At 61.1% G+C, this 12,868-nt stretch overlaps 1 protein-coding gene across 12 annotated transcripts in view; it reads right to left on the reverse strand.

Moving 5' to 3' along the window:
* The window catches only part of PITPNM2 (phosphatidylinositol transfer protein membrane associated 2), a 122,541-nt gene that overhangs the window by 8,943 nt on the left and 100,730 nt on the right, over window positions 1-12,868 (reverse strand). For 10 of the 12 annotated variants that reach the window (XM_079150445.1, XM_079150454.1, XM_079150453.1 and 7 more), the window contains 10 exons: window positions 12,187-12,308; window positions 10,974-11,201; window positions 7,329-7,634; window positions 6,502-6,597; window positions 4,873-4,977; window positions 4,673-4,743; window positions 2,152-2,399; window positions 1,567-1,756; window positions 1,334-1,453; window positions 332-558 (listed from right to left, as the gene is read on the reverse strand). In XM_079150445.1, the coding sequence (XP_079006571.1) occupies window positions 332-558; window positions 1,334-1,453; window positions 1,567-1,756; window positions 2,152-2,399; window positions 4,673-4,743; window positions 4,873-4,977; window positions 6,502-6,597; window positions 7,329-7,634; window positions 10,974-11,201; window positions 12,187-12,308 (1,713 nt within the window). Of the gene's footprint in view, window positions 1-331; window positions 559-1,333; window positions 1,454-1,566; window positions 1,757-2,151; window positions 2,400-4,672; window positions 4,744-4,872; window positions 4,978-6,501; window positions 6,690-7,328; window positions 7,744-10,973; window positions 11,202-12,186; window positions 12,309-12,868 lie in introns of those variants that run through there. The other 2 variants (XM_079150446.1, XM_079150447.1) reach the window with 2 other exon arrangements.

Consider the following 12,868-nt stretch of genomic DNA (forward strand, 5'->3'; position numbering starts at 1 on the left):
CCCTCAGGGACTTGCCCTATGCTGTCCTGAGGATGCAGCTGCCTAGCGCCTGTGGGGACACTGACACCGTTGGGATAGCCCTGACCGAGGCCGCTCTGCCCTTGTCTCAGCCATACCTCCCTCAGGACAACCTGCTTCCTGTGGCTCATGGCGGCTAGGGGTGTATGCAAGACCATGGGCTCCCAGTAAGCCAGAGGACCCCCCAAACGGCACCTGGCAAACGCCCAGGACCTCAGACACGTGGGGCGGCCAAGGAGCCCGCCGTGTCCTTCACTCTGAGACAGCCTCCCTCCTGCAGCCTCCTTCCTCATCTGGCTGGCCCTGCACCCACCTGGACAGGAAGGCCTGGTGCTGCCGGATGGTGTCCAGCTCGTAGGTGGACGAGTCGCTCCTCTTGCGGGGCAGCTGCCTTTTGGAGTCCTCGGCGCCAGCGCTGCGCGGGATGTCGATGCTGCTGCGGCTCAGGTGCCGACTGCTCTCCAGGTTGGAGCCACCACTGCTGCCACTGGTGCCGTGTGCCGAGCTCCCCAGAGTGCCCGGGGACAGCAGCTCAGCGTCCTGGAACAGCCCGAGGAGGCTCACTGCCGGGTGGCCGAGGCCTGGGAGCTGCCCCTCCCTCCCGCCTCCAGGTCCTGCTGGCCAATGCCCAGCTGCAGGCCCTCGTCCCCTGCTGCCTCTCAGCCCACTGGCCAAGTCCAGCAACCCTCATTCCTGGCCACCTGGGCACCTCCCCCAGGCCGAAGGCCACTCTGTGGCAGGGGAGATCGTATCTCCCCTCCCTGCTGGGCAGTGCACAGGCTCCACCCCTCAGCCGCCCAGGGCCGCTCCTTCCTGTGCAGACCTGGCTGCGACCTATGAAGCCACATGCTCTCCTGGGCTCGGGCACACTGCAGCTCTCCAGCCCTGGGCACCAATGCTGGCAGCCCTAGGACTTCCTGCCCTTCCACTGGAGGGGACTCTGAGAAGCACTCCCCTGGCCTCTTCAGGGCCCAGTGTGAACCTGCAGCTTGGGGCCTTCCCTGGGTCCTCGGCGAGCGAGACTGGCGCCCTCGGGTCCTGCCTGCTGACCGGCTCCTGGGCCACGGGGCGGGCTCGGGGCCTTGGTGATGTTTATCGAATGAACAGAATGGAGCTCGGCTCGGCGGTGCCCGAGTGAGCTCACCTCAGTCTGTGCTGGGTGCTGCTCGTGGGACACCACGTGGGGCAGGGAGTGGCCAGGGGCCCTGAAGCAGGTAAGGGCAGCCACTCTACAGACTTGTGGGACGCCACGGGTTTCTGTGGAGGTCTGGGGCCAAGAGAGGGGCGTCCCGCCACCACAGCCCTGCTCTGGTACCTGCACGCTGACCACGCTGCCCCGGCGGCTGCTGCTCTGACTCTCAGACACTGGCTGGTTGCTGTGGCATAAGGCATCAAATGCCAGGATGCCCCCAACGCAGTCCCCGATCAGGCAGACCTGGAGGCAGGAGAGGCCCAGGGCCCACGTTCCCACCCTGCTGGCTGGGAACGTGGCCCCCTCATCCTCTAGCCAGCCCTGCAAGGCCCTCCCTCCCCTTCGTCACCACTTACCTGCCCACTGAAGGTCACGCCTTCTTGGGACTTGATGAAGTCCCCGTAGGCCAGGTTGGCCCTCTGAATCACTGTGGCAATTGCCTCCTGGTACTGAGGTGAAGAAGTGGCCAGCAGAGGCAGGGCGGCCAGGGGGATGTGGTCCTGACTGCTGGACAGGTAGCCCTCGTCATGGCTGTAGGGGCTGAGGCTGAGGGCGAGGGGCTGGGTCAGGAGGGAGCAGCCCCCTCCCTAGGCCTGGGCAGCAGGGTAGACAGAGCTACCTGGCCCTAAGGGCTCATGGAAAGGCTCCCAGGTCCAGCCCTGGGCCAGCTCCGGGGTCCAGGGCTGCCAACTCGATCTGCATCCTGGTGGCGGCAGACCAGCACCTGACATCAGACTCGGAAACAGACTCAGTATTGGACCCAGCTTCCCGGAATCTGGGCTAAGCTATGTGCCCAGGTTCTGCCATCTCTGGGCAGAGGAGGCCCAACACGGGAAAGGGTGTCTGGACTAGGGGAGCCACCTGATGCTCAGGTGGATGGGGACGGCGTTCTGTACTCCCTCCCCATGGGCAAGGGGGTACAGCGGGTAGATGGCACTCACTTGGAGACGAGGGCGAAGGCGTCGGCGCAGACAGGGGGGCAGGGCACCAGGCGGATGGCAAGGTGGCCCAGGGCGCTGGGGTAGTGCACACGCATGACAGTGTCAAACACGTTGGCAATGGTGTTAGCGTCCCCCTGCTTGGAGCTGGGGTCCCCGGTGCCCGTGTCCAGGATGGTGCCTCCGTGCAGCACCAGCAGCAGCACGTGGATCTTGGAGGGCGGCGCAGCCAGCGGCTGGCTGACTTCGTCCTGCACAGGCGAGGAAGGGGGTCAACTCCCTGCCAGGCTGTCATGCTGTGGGGAGGCCTGTCTTGGCCCAAAGGCTCCTTCTGAGCACTTCAATTCTGGTGATCCAGCTGTGGAGCCTGGGGCTGGACAGCTTCCTTCCTTCCCTCAGATCCCTGCAAGGACCAGAGCCTGGAGGAGCAGGGAGGCCTGACCGCAGGCATGGAGGACTCGAGGCCGGGTCAGCTTCTCCTCTGGAAGCTCTGTTTCCTGGGGTTGGGGGCCAGCCAGTGGCTTCTGCTTCGTCTCCTGGCATGGGGAGGAGACAGGCCCGGCAGGGCCTGGCCTCTGGGGGCTGCTGCTCCTCCGTGTCTGTCTCAGGCATGGTCTATCTTGGCTGGAGCAGTCAGGGCCACCACGGGCTCAGAGCCACGGTTCACTAGACGTGGCCAGGCTGCTCTGTCTGCAGTGCCACATTCTCCCCGTACCCTCTCTGGCTCCTAGGTCTCCAGGCCCTGTGATTCCTGGACTCTAAGACCAAGGTTCCCCAAGAGCAGAGAGATTCTGGCAGAGGCAAGGCTCCAGAACATTCTAGCAGGAAGGACAGTACAGGTCTGTGGCCCTGATTACCAGAGTCATGATCCCACCTTCCTGCTGGCCAGGCCTGCCTGTGAGGTCAGAGTGGACCCTAGATCACACAGCGGTTTGTGGAACTGATGTTCCTCTTAGAGACAAGGCGGTGGGCCAAGGAGAGGCCCAGGGCCCGCTCTACCTCCAAGTGGTGCACTGGCCCAGAGCCCCTGGCAAAGCTTAGCACCTCTGCTCCCAGGGTCCTCCCTGCTCCCTTCCTGAGCCTCTAGTGGGTGACCAGGAGATGCAAGTGAGGGGCCACTGGAGTGTCCTTGCTGTGCCATGCTATTTCCAGGGGCATGGGATGGGAAAGGGAGCTACAGGCCAGTTGTGGGCCATGGATTATGTGCCCATAGGGACTGCCCCCTGGAGTCTGGCCTGGCCAGGGGAGCTGGACAGCCCCATCTGTATCACTGGCACAGAGTTCTCCAACACGGCCAGGAGAAGGCCATGGGGGACATGTCCATGGCAGGAGCTTGAGTCCAGCAGTGCTCAGTCGCCGGGACAGGGCAGGGCTGGGTTGTGGGCTGATCTCGTTTGTACCCGTCTGGCGGGACCCAGCACTGGAGACCACTCAGGGGCCCCTGCAGGCCCCTGAAACACACCTGTCTTCACACTCAGCTTGAGATAGGAACTCCACCTGCCCTGAGCACCAGTGGTAACAGAGCCCTTGGGAGTCGCGGGGACAGCTCTGGAGAGCCAGGTCGTGCCCCTGTCCCTGGTCAGTGTCTCCATAAGGCTGCCTGCTTCCACTAGGAAAGGCTCCAGCTTGGGGGCTTTTGCAAGCACAGGGATCTGACTTTGGAGAGCAGCACCCCAGAGTCAGTGCTGGGTTCCACGCACATCCAGAGGCAGATCCCGAGCCCCGGGCCCCTTCTGCCCCTCCCTGTGGGGCAGTCAGAGCTGTGTGCACTGCAGGTGGGGGGCTCTGTTTATCTACCATTAAGCAGCAACTGGAAATCACTCCTGGTCCATTGCCCCTTCTGGAAAAACCCACTTTGTCCTCAGACCTCAGAGCAGAAAACCCCAGGAGGGGGAGAGGTGTGGGTGCCCGCCCCAGACGCCCCAGGGGGACCCGAGGAGGGCCGTCTCCACCTTAGGCAGCTTGGGTCCAGGGCAGCGTGGTGACTGCAGCAGGGGACGCCGGCCCCCAGTGCAAACAGCTCTGACGGCCCTCGGGTGGAGGAGGGGTAGAGCTCCAGCCAAGAACCCCCGAAGCGGACACAGGTTCCACCAGAGCTTTACTGGACACACTGAGCGTGGCCTGACTCCCACGGGCCACCGGGCAGGCCGTGGCCACATCACTTCTGCCTAGGAGACTTTCGCTTCCTCCCCTTCTGCCTTTTTCTCTTCAGATAGGCTGGGCACAAGGCGAAGATCTTATTTTTGATCTGGAATTTACAAGTTTCTCATTGTACTTTCCCACAGGTGGAACTTGCTCAAGATCTTTGGGGGCTGTCAGCTGTCCCTGGCTCTCAGGGACATCAGAAAGTGGGCGGGTGGGTACCTCACTAGCAGGGCGGCAAGGACAGGAGGCTCCAGGCCCAGTGTGGGAGTGAGGTGCAGTGCGGAGCTCCGCCTCCTGTGCCCTGGACTGTTCCCTGGCCCTGCCCCATCCCAGGCGGCCTTGGGCAGCACCATCCCTGCCCGAGCACCCAGGCACCCACCTCGATGACGTTCAGCTGCTCCACGCTGGAGGCCACCCTGAACTCAGGGCCACTCTGGCGGTACAGACCCTCTGTAACACAGAAGCCTCCCCGTGAGCCGCAGGCGCAGCGGGGCCCCGCAGAGGCCGCCGCGGCCACAAGTGGGGTTGGGGCCCAGTCCCCCAGGCCCGCTGGCACCGTGCAGGAGCTGGGCGAGTTACCCTGTGTGTCCTCTGGCTCCGGGCTCTCAATTTTGTCCATGAGGTCGTTGGAGCTCCACTTGGTGATGTCCTTGGGAAACATCTCCTCCGAGTCGGACAGGTCCTCTGCAGAGGAGGGGCATTCAGCAGGGATGGGCCACCCTGGGAGCCCCCAGGCTCCCGGGCCTGCACCCCTGTCTGGCCCCGCCTGCTCCCTTCCTGACCAAGACAGCCATGCAACCGACGCCACCCGAACTTTGTTTTTTCAACTGTGGTAACAAATCATATGACATCAAATCCATCATGTAAACCATTTTAAGTGGCATTTAGTATCCCCACAATGCTGTGGCCAGTGCCCTTCACCAACCTTGGGTGGAAGCCCCAGCCAAGAGTGTCCGGCTTCCCCCAGCCTCCCTAGCCAGCCACCAGCCTGCGGTCCAGTCTCTGTTTGCCTATCTGGACATTCCGCAGCCCTACGCCAACGGTGTGCGGTCTTTGTGGCGGCTTCTTGACTCGAGGTCCATTGCTGCTGCGGGAAGCCTCGGTGTAGCCTTCCTCTCGTGGCCGAACTACACCCATGTACCCCGGGCTGACGTCTTGTAATGTTCACAAAATGCAGCTCGGGGAAGCCAGAGAGGAGGGCTGCCGGGAGCGCCTCGGCCAGCTGGCTCCCCCTCCCTCCCTGCCCTCTGCTGGGACTGAACCAGCCGCCACCACTGGGCTACTCCCAGCTCCGTGCCCGGTACTCGCATCTGCTTCTCTGGAGTTTCTGCCTGGGTCTGGGCTCCTGCTGGCCCCTTTTCCCTGTCTTCTCTTCTGCAGCTTTTTCTAAACTAGATGTGTATTTTCCTCTTGTCAGGGATGGGTGGGACACCAAAGTGACCCCTTCCACACCCTTGGCAGACTTCCTGAGTCATCTGGCCCCAGGGTAAAGCCTGCACCTTCTTCCTGGCTGGACACTATCCCCCGAGTTCTTTCCCCTTAGGGCTGATGGCCAGTTAACTGAAATGCCACCCTTACATAGCTCTACTGCCTCTCCAAGCTGTGGTGGTGGCAGGAGCAGGCTCTCGCTGCCTCGCCCTGGTGCAGGCCTGTGGCTAAGTCCCTGTCGCCGAGCCCCTGCCCTGCCAGCCTGCACAGGGCTGCCTCCCAGCATCTGCCCGCTGATCCCTCGGACCTCGCTGAGGGCGACAGAAAAGACACCAAGCAAGGAGGCCTCGCTCATGCCCTCCAGCCCGGGCGGCTCCTCGTGTTTACGGGGGATTAGCGGGAAACGAGCGGTTCATCCATTTCTGCTTATTGCATTTTCTAATGTGGCTACTTTAGATACATATTTGATTTATATTAATGGTTTTAATTTAATCAGGAATAAACAAGGTTAAGAACAAGACGAATAAGTACGAAAATTTATAACACAGTAAGTTACACTTCTTATGGAAAGAAATTCACAAGCGGAAAAATGCCTCAGTGTGACCCGTGTGTCCTTTTGGGGTGGTTCCGAGAGAGCAGCCCCTAGTCAGGCCCACAGGCATGTCCCAACCTCTGGGCAGGGACTCAAGGCAGCATGCCTCCAGGTGGGGCCATGTCACCCTCCCGGGCCCTGCCACCTCTCCCGGGAAGGCCCGAGGGCGTCAGGGAGCCACTACTTACCATGTGCATCAAAGAACTCGTCGTCTGAGCTCTCGTCTGAGTCCCTGGCGATACTCTGCATCCTCCACTCGGAGAGGCTGTGGCAGGAGGGGCTGGCTGGAAGGCAAAGCCTCAGATGACTGCCTGCCCTGCGGGGAAGGCCAGGCTCTGCGGAGCCGGCGACAGCAGGGAGGTGGAAACCTGTGGGCCTGGACGACATGGTCAGGGCTGTCCTAGGAGCCAGTCTCTTTCGAAAGGACCCCCTCTCGCCACCCGGCACAGTGCAGTCGTGTCCAGGGAGAACGTGGGGCAGGAGCGCCTGGGCCTGGGTCCAGGACCTGAGCTCAGGCAGGCCTGGGTGCCGTGAACAGACTCCTGAAATTCAGTCCCAGCAAACCTCAAATTGGGGTGCAATGAGGGCAGCGGGGGGCGTGGAGGGGGTGCCTTTGCTCCTTACTGCAGCGCAGGCGCAGAGCCAGGCCCTCAGGGCTGGGAAGAGGGGGCTTGCAGAGGAAGGCCCCACTTCACCTCTTCCTCAGACCTGAGCTCCCCACAGATGTCAGGAGCCCACCCAGCTCCGCCCCCAGGCCCTCAGGGTCAGTCCTTCTCACGCTGGGCCATATCCGAGCAGAGGTGAGCCTGCTGGGGAGGGGCATTGGGCTTCACTGCGCCAGTAAGAGAAGGCTGTCCCCTGAAAGGCTTAGCTTCCCAATGTCCAGGAGACAGGCCATTTTCAGAGCTGGACGACCCAGCAACCCAGCAATGGCACAGGCTGCCTGGGGGCAGGGAAGGAGGGCCTGTACTGAAAGATGGGGACCACTGGGGGGCCGGACAGCATTGGGGCTCACCTCCCCGCTTGGATGACCGTGATGACTTGGAGGACGTGGACCACTGTTTCTTCAGGCCGCGCCCCACTAGGGGCTCCCCGTTGCTGCTGCTGGGCTCCAGGGGCACCCCAGCTGCCTGGTCCTGGGCGTCTTGGTCCTTGGTGAGGTCCGCGGCCCCCTCGTCCTCGTTGAACTGGGCCATCTTGCGGGACAGCATGAGCTGTGCCTCCCTCTCCAGTTCCCGGATGTTCTCCATGCTCAGCCCGTACCATTCATCTTGCCAGCACCAGGCCTGCCTGTGGGCCCGCACCATAACCCGCCGCAGGCCTGCGCGGGTGGAGGGGCACCGTCAGCCTGAGACTGTACAGGAGCCCCGGGCCGGCCCACGGAGGCTGCAGACTCGGGTCACTGCTTGTCTGTGCCTCAGCTTCTCTATCTGCAAAATGAGGGGACTGGCTCCCAAATGGCTTCACAAACTCACAGTGGTTCTACGGTTAGAGGGGAGGGGCTCCTGGGTAAGGTGTCTGGTCAGGAGCCAGATTTTAATTTGGGGGAAGTCCTTGCCCCATGGGAAGTGGCGTAGGACTTCCTGAGTCTCCTCTTTCAGTGCCCAGTCTCCTTTTCCTATCCAATTTCAAGTTCAAGTTCAAAGTGGGATTGAACCCAGGGGTGCTTTACCACTGAGCTATATCCTCAGGGCTTTTAATTTTTTATTTTGAGACAGGGTCTCGCTAAGTTGCTGAGGCTGGCCTCCATCTTTTGCTCCTCCTACCTCAGTCTCCCAGGTAGCTGGGATTACAGATCCTGACTGGTTTAAAAAATGCTTTTAATAGACTATATTTTACATATGAGATAGATAGGAATATATTATGCATGTAAAATAAGATACAATAATATGCCTTTTAAGACACAAAGACCAGCCAGGAGCAAGGGACCCTCTGGGGTGGAGGGATATTCAGAAGCTCAGAGCACAATTGTGAATACGTGTCCTTAACTGACCTGGCTGCTCTCACACAGGTAAACCGTATGGCATGCAAAATCATGCTTCAGTAAAGCTGCTCGACAGAAACATCAAAAAGAGAAAACATACACCACCCAGCACAGGAACAGACTGTCCCAGTGACACCTCCCCGACCTGGTCCCCTCCCTGCAAGAGTCTATCCTGAATTTCATGTCTGCCACTTGCTTTGCTCGTTTTGGCACACAGGTGTGCTTTTCTGCACATGTTGGGCTGTTAGGCTGTGGATGAAATTTACAGTCGCGTCCCGCTGTGTGTGTTCTGCCCTTGCTTCTCTGGGTGGGCTGCGGCCGTGCGAGGCTCTGGGGCACTGGCTTGCGGCTGCATGGTATTCATGTGCTTGCAACATCACATTTTATTATTCCTTTTCCTGCCGGTGTCTTTTGGCTCATTTGCATCATTTTTCTGTCTTGTAGCTCTGAACATTCTAGAAATTCTCCTGGAAATTCATTCTAGCATTCTCCTGGCTCCCAGGGTATGCATCTTCTGCTTTCCTGGAGAGTGGCAGGGGCCCTCCAAGAGGCCTCAGGCTGGCCAGGGCCTCCTCCGCACTCCCCTCCCCAGCCCCACCTCCTGGCCTGCCACCTGTGGGAAGTGTCTACCCCCACTCGCGGTGCCATGGTGCCCTCCTGGCCCAGCCCTAGGGTGGCCTCAGACACCATGCTCACAAGCCCTTTCACTTTTCTGGCCCAGCTGCAACCCACAGGGGAATGGCCTCACCCTGGGATGCGGGAGGACTGGGACGCAGCACTGGGCCTGGAGCCAGGCAGCAGGTGGTATGGCTCAGGCCTGTGCTGAGCCCTGCAGCCACCTCCCCGAGGCCCTGGAGGAAGCTGGGCTGGCTCACGTGGGTTCACCAGGTACCCCTGGGGACACTCATGTTTGCAGCAGCTGATGTGACTGTGCTGGGCCCAGCCCTGGTTCTGCACCCACAACCTGTCCTTGAGCCCTGTCACCACCCATTTCTCAGATGAGGAAAGCAAGGCTCAGGGAAGAGCTGCAGGCTGCTACATGGCAGAACTGTCTCCTTCCCTCTAGGTCCACTGTCTGGGGGGACAGATGACTTTCGGGGGGCTGGGGATCCCTGCAGTTTGGCCAGGCTCTCAGGCTGTGTGGTGTGGGGAGGGCCGAGGGCCCTCGGAGTCTGAGCACCCCTGGCTCATGGGCCAGGGTCTCAGTTTGGGCTTTGCTGGGGCCTGGAATGGGCTGACCCAGGAGAAGCCCGGAGGAGAGGGTGGACGAGTCACCGCTGAGCCGTGTCCAGACCCGTGGTGGGGCAGGCCTGTGTCAGGGGGACCCCGGCCACCGCTCACACACTCCTGTGAGCTGAGAACTGAGACTTCCATTGCAGAAAGTGGGGACCCACGGCCACAAGGGGCACGGCCCAGGCTGGCAGGCAGGTCTGAGGGACACCTAGGCTGTCTCCAGGACACTGTCCTTTCTGCTTAGGGTCTCAGAACTGGGGACCGTGTGGCAGCCTGTGAGCCCTGACTAAAGAGGGAGGTTGATTTGGGCCAATCTAAGCTCCTAGCTGCTTGGACGGCCAGACTGCAGGGACGCAGCCCTTCAGGGATGGGCGTCCTCCTCCTCCTGCTGACGGACACTGCATGGGGGCGGAGCTGGTCGTGCTGTCCCGTCCGCTCGGCACCTCTGCCTCTGCCGCGGTGCGCACCTCTCAGGGTCGCACAGCACCGACGCGGGCGCCTGTCCATCGTGGCTGGGGAGAAGGCCTGCTTTGCGTTTGGCCAGTGTCAAGTCTGCTTCCTCCTCTACAGAGCAGGGTGACAATGCCTGTCCTCAAGGGCCACCAAGCGCCAATGTGACAGGTGTGAAGTGTGCTATCACAGTGTGGCCCTGTTCACATGTAGATCAAGCCACCCCTGCTGGTGGCATCACTCGGCGTCTGCCTGGGTGAATCCCGGGGCACGAGCCCTGGGGTCAGGACCAGGAGGGTACTGACATTCAGTGACTGGGGCGGGCAGGTGCTGATGGCTGCAGAGGAGGTGAGGGGCCTGGGCTAGCACTCGCCAGGCAAGGAGCCCCAGGCAGGCTGGGTTGGTGTGAAGGACAGTGCAATGTCCAAGCCACTCTGCCATCCAGAATTTCTGGCTTAGTAGGGAACACAAGGCCGTGGGCCGGGCCTGGGACTGCAGCCTGGTCAGGTACAGCAACCAGGCCTGGGAGCCAGAGGCCCTGGTGGGCCTCAGTGGCTGCTGGCCCGAGTGGGGTGTAGGCTACACAGTATCATTCACGAGTGGGGCAGGGACAACTGGACATTGCTTGGGGCACGTGCAGCAGGAAGTATGCACGTCATTCAGGGAAGGCCAAGGCAAGCTGGGGGTGCTGAGCACGGCAGCGCAGGCCTGCAAGTCTGCAGCTTGGGAGGCTGAGGCAGGAGGACTGCAAGTTCAAGGCCAACCTCAGCAACTTAGCAAGACTCTGTCTCAAGATAAAAAGGCCTGGGGATGTTGCTCAGGGGCAGAGAACCCTTGGGTTCAATCCACAGTAGCAAAAAAAAAAAAAAAAAAAAAAAAAAAAAAAGATAAGCCGGGGTGGGGGATGGGGCGAACAGGGGCTTCAGTTCACTTTTCAGGATAAAAAGGAAGCACACTCGGGGAGCAGGGAGGCCGGGGCGCGGGAGTGCTCACCGGTGTCGTGGATGAACCTCTCGATCTTGGACTGCATGCCCCAGTAGCGGAACTCCACCTTGCAGAGCTTGTAGGCGCACATGAGGGGCAGCAGCTGCTTCTTGTACTCCTCGATCCAGTTGTCGGACAGGGGCCCGCGTTGGGTCTTGGCCGACTGGAAGAGCTTGGGGTCCTCTTCTGCCTTATACTCGTTGGGCGGCACGGGGTCCTTGACGATGTCGATGAAGTCTGGGGGACACTGTGAGTGGTCACACCTGCCTGGCTTGCACCCCACCCCGGCCAGGCCCTCCATGCCCACATCTTCTGGGGGCCCCGGGTTTCGCCACGTGGCAGGGACAGTCTGGGAGCAAGTATGATGCCGCGGCAGCTCCCTGACCGCCAGGTGCTGCCTTTCCAAGTCATGTTGACAAGCCCCACAGCCCGTGTGCCCACCATCTGGCATGGCAGGTCACTGAGGGGTGCATGGAGGACTGGTGTGCATTTCCTTGGGGACAGACCAGAAGAACGGGGAATGATTCCTGGGAAAGGAGGTGTCCTGGTGCCAAAGCAGTGATGGACTGAGGTGGGGACTTGGGGAACTGTCCAGGTGTCTGTATGGGACAGGGTGAGATGACCAGTATGCAGCTGGACACTCACTGTCCATTTCTTGCCAAATGAGGTGGCCGGCCAGCACCCTGGGCCAGGTGCACCTACACACAGGGCTCATGCTGCGGAGACCAGCAGGCTGAGCGGTTGGACACTCAGCCTGCACAGAGGGGACCGGACAGCTGTGCTTGGCCCACAGACGCCTCCTGTTCAACTGGCGTGTTTATTTTGAATTAGTGGCCAACATTTGGGAATTTGGAAATTTTGCACGAAAATCCTGACCTCTGGCGTCGTTTATGAAGCTCTAACAAATGGGGCCTGCGTCCCACGTGGCGGTTCTGGCCGTCGGACATGGAGCCAACAAGGGTACAGCCTCCGTCTGTGCCATGGCCCCACCTGGCTGGGCACTCATGCACGGCTGCCAGCCTGAGGTGGCTTCCCCAGAGCCACCGGGGCACTTCTGGGGGTGGAGGGGCGTAGCTCTGAGCAGGAAAGGCCCTAGTCTTGGGGTTCATGTCCTCGCTCGCTTGCACTCTGACCTGCCACCAGGACAGGGCCAGGCCTGGGGCCAAGGGGGACCGAGGGAGGCACAGAAGGCAGCCCTGCAGGGCTTCCGCCTCCTGCCCACCTGTCGTCAGCTGGTTCTTTTCCACGGGAGACAAGCTGAAGACATCCGGGTTCTCCCCAGCATCCGTTTTGTAAAAGGTCTCGATGTCGATGGAGAACTTCTCCACGAAAGGGCAGGTGAACCTGAGGGGAGGCAGCGGCCACTGGGTCTGTGCCTGGAGGGGCTGTGGGTGGCTGTCTGCCCGTCGGACACAACTGGACAGCGGTGAGGTGGCGAGAGAAAGGAGTGTAGGGCTGGCTGAGACGTGCTGTCCCGGTCCCCTCCTGGGCTCTCTCCCTGTCCCAAGAACAGTCAGGCCAAGGTGGGAGGAGGGCTGGGCTTAGGCCGAGGGGAGAGTGGACTCAGAGCTTCTGGAAGCTCTGATCTGGAGTCCACATGCTCATGGTGGTGGAGCTGGAGGGGTCTGAGCCCCACTGCAGGACATGCTGGCTACCCCACAAGAGCCAGCCCTGGGGACAGCCGGTACTCGCCAGGTATGGGGAAGGAAGGAGGTCCCAGGAGGCTGGTGGGGACCCTGCCTGCTCAGCACATGGTGGCAGGTGGGAGCAGCCCCCAGCCCCTCAACCCGGCAGTGCTGAGCGACATACTGGGGCGCAGAGTGAAGACCCTGAGAGAAGGCCTGCGCAGCGGGGGTGTAGAAGACCACTGTCTGAAGGTTGGGTGCAGTGGTCCGGGGCACGGG

This window comes from Sciurus vulgaris, assembly GCF_902686455.1.
Source record: "Sciurus vulgaris genome assembly, chromosome: 8".
Lineage (NCBI taxonomy): Eukaryota > Metazoa > Chordata > Mammalia > Rodentia > Sciuridae > Sciurus > Sciurus vulgaris.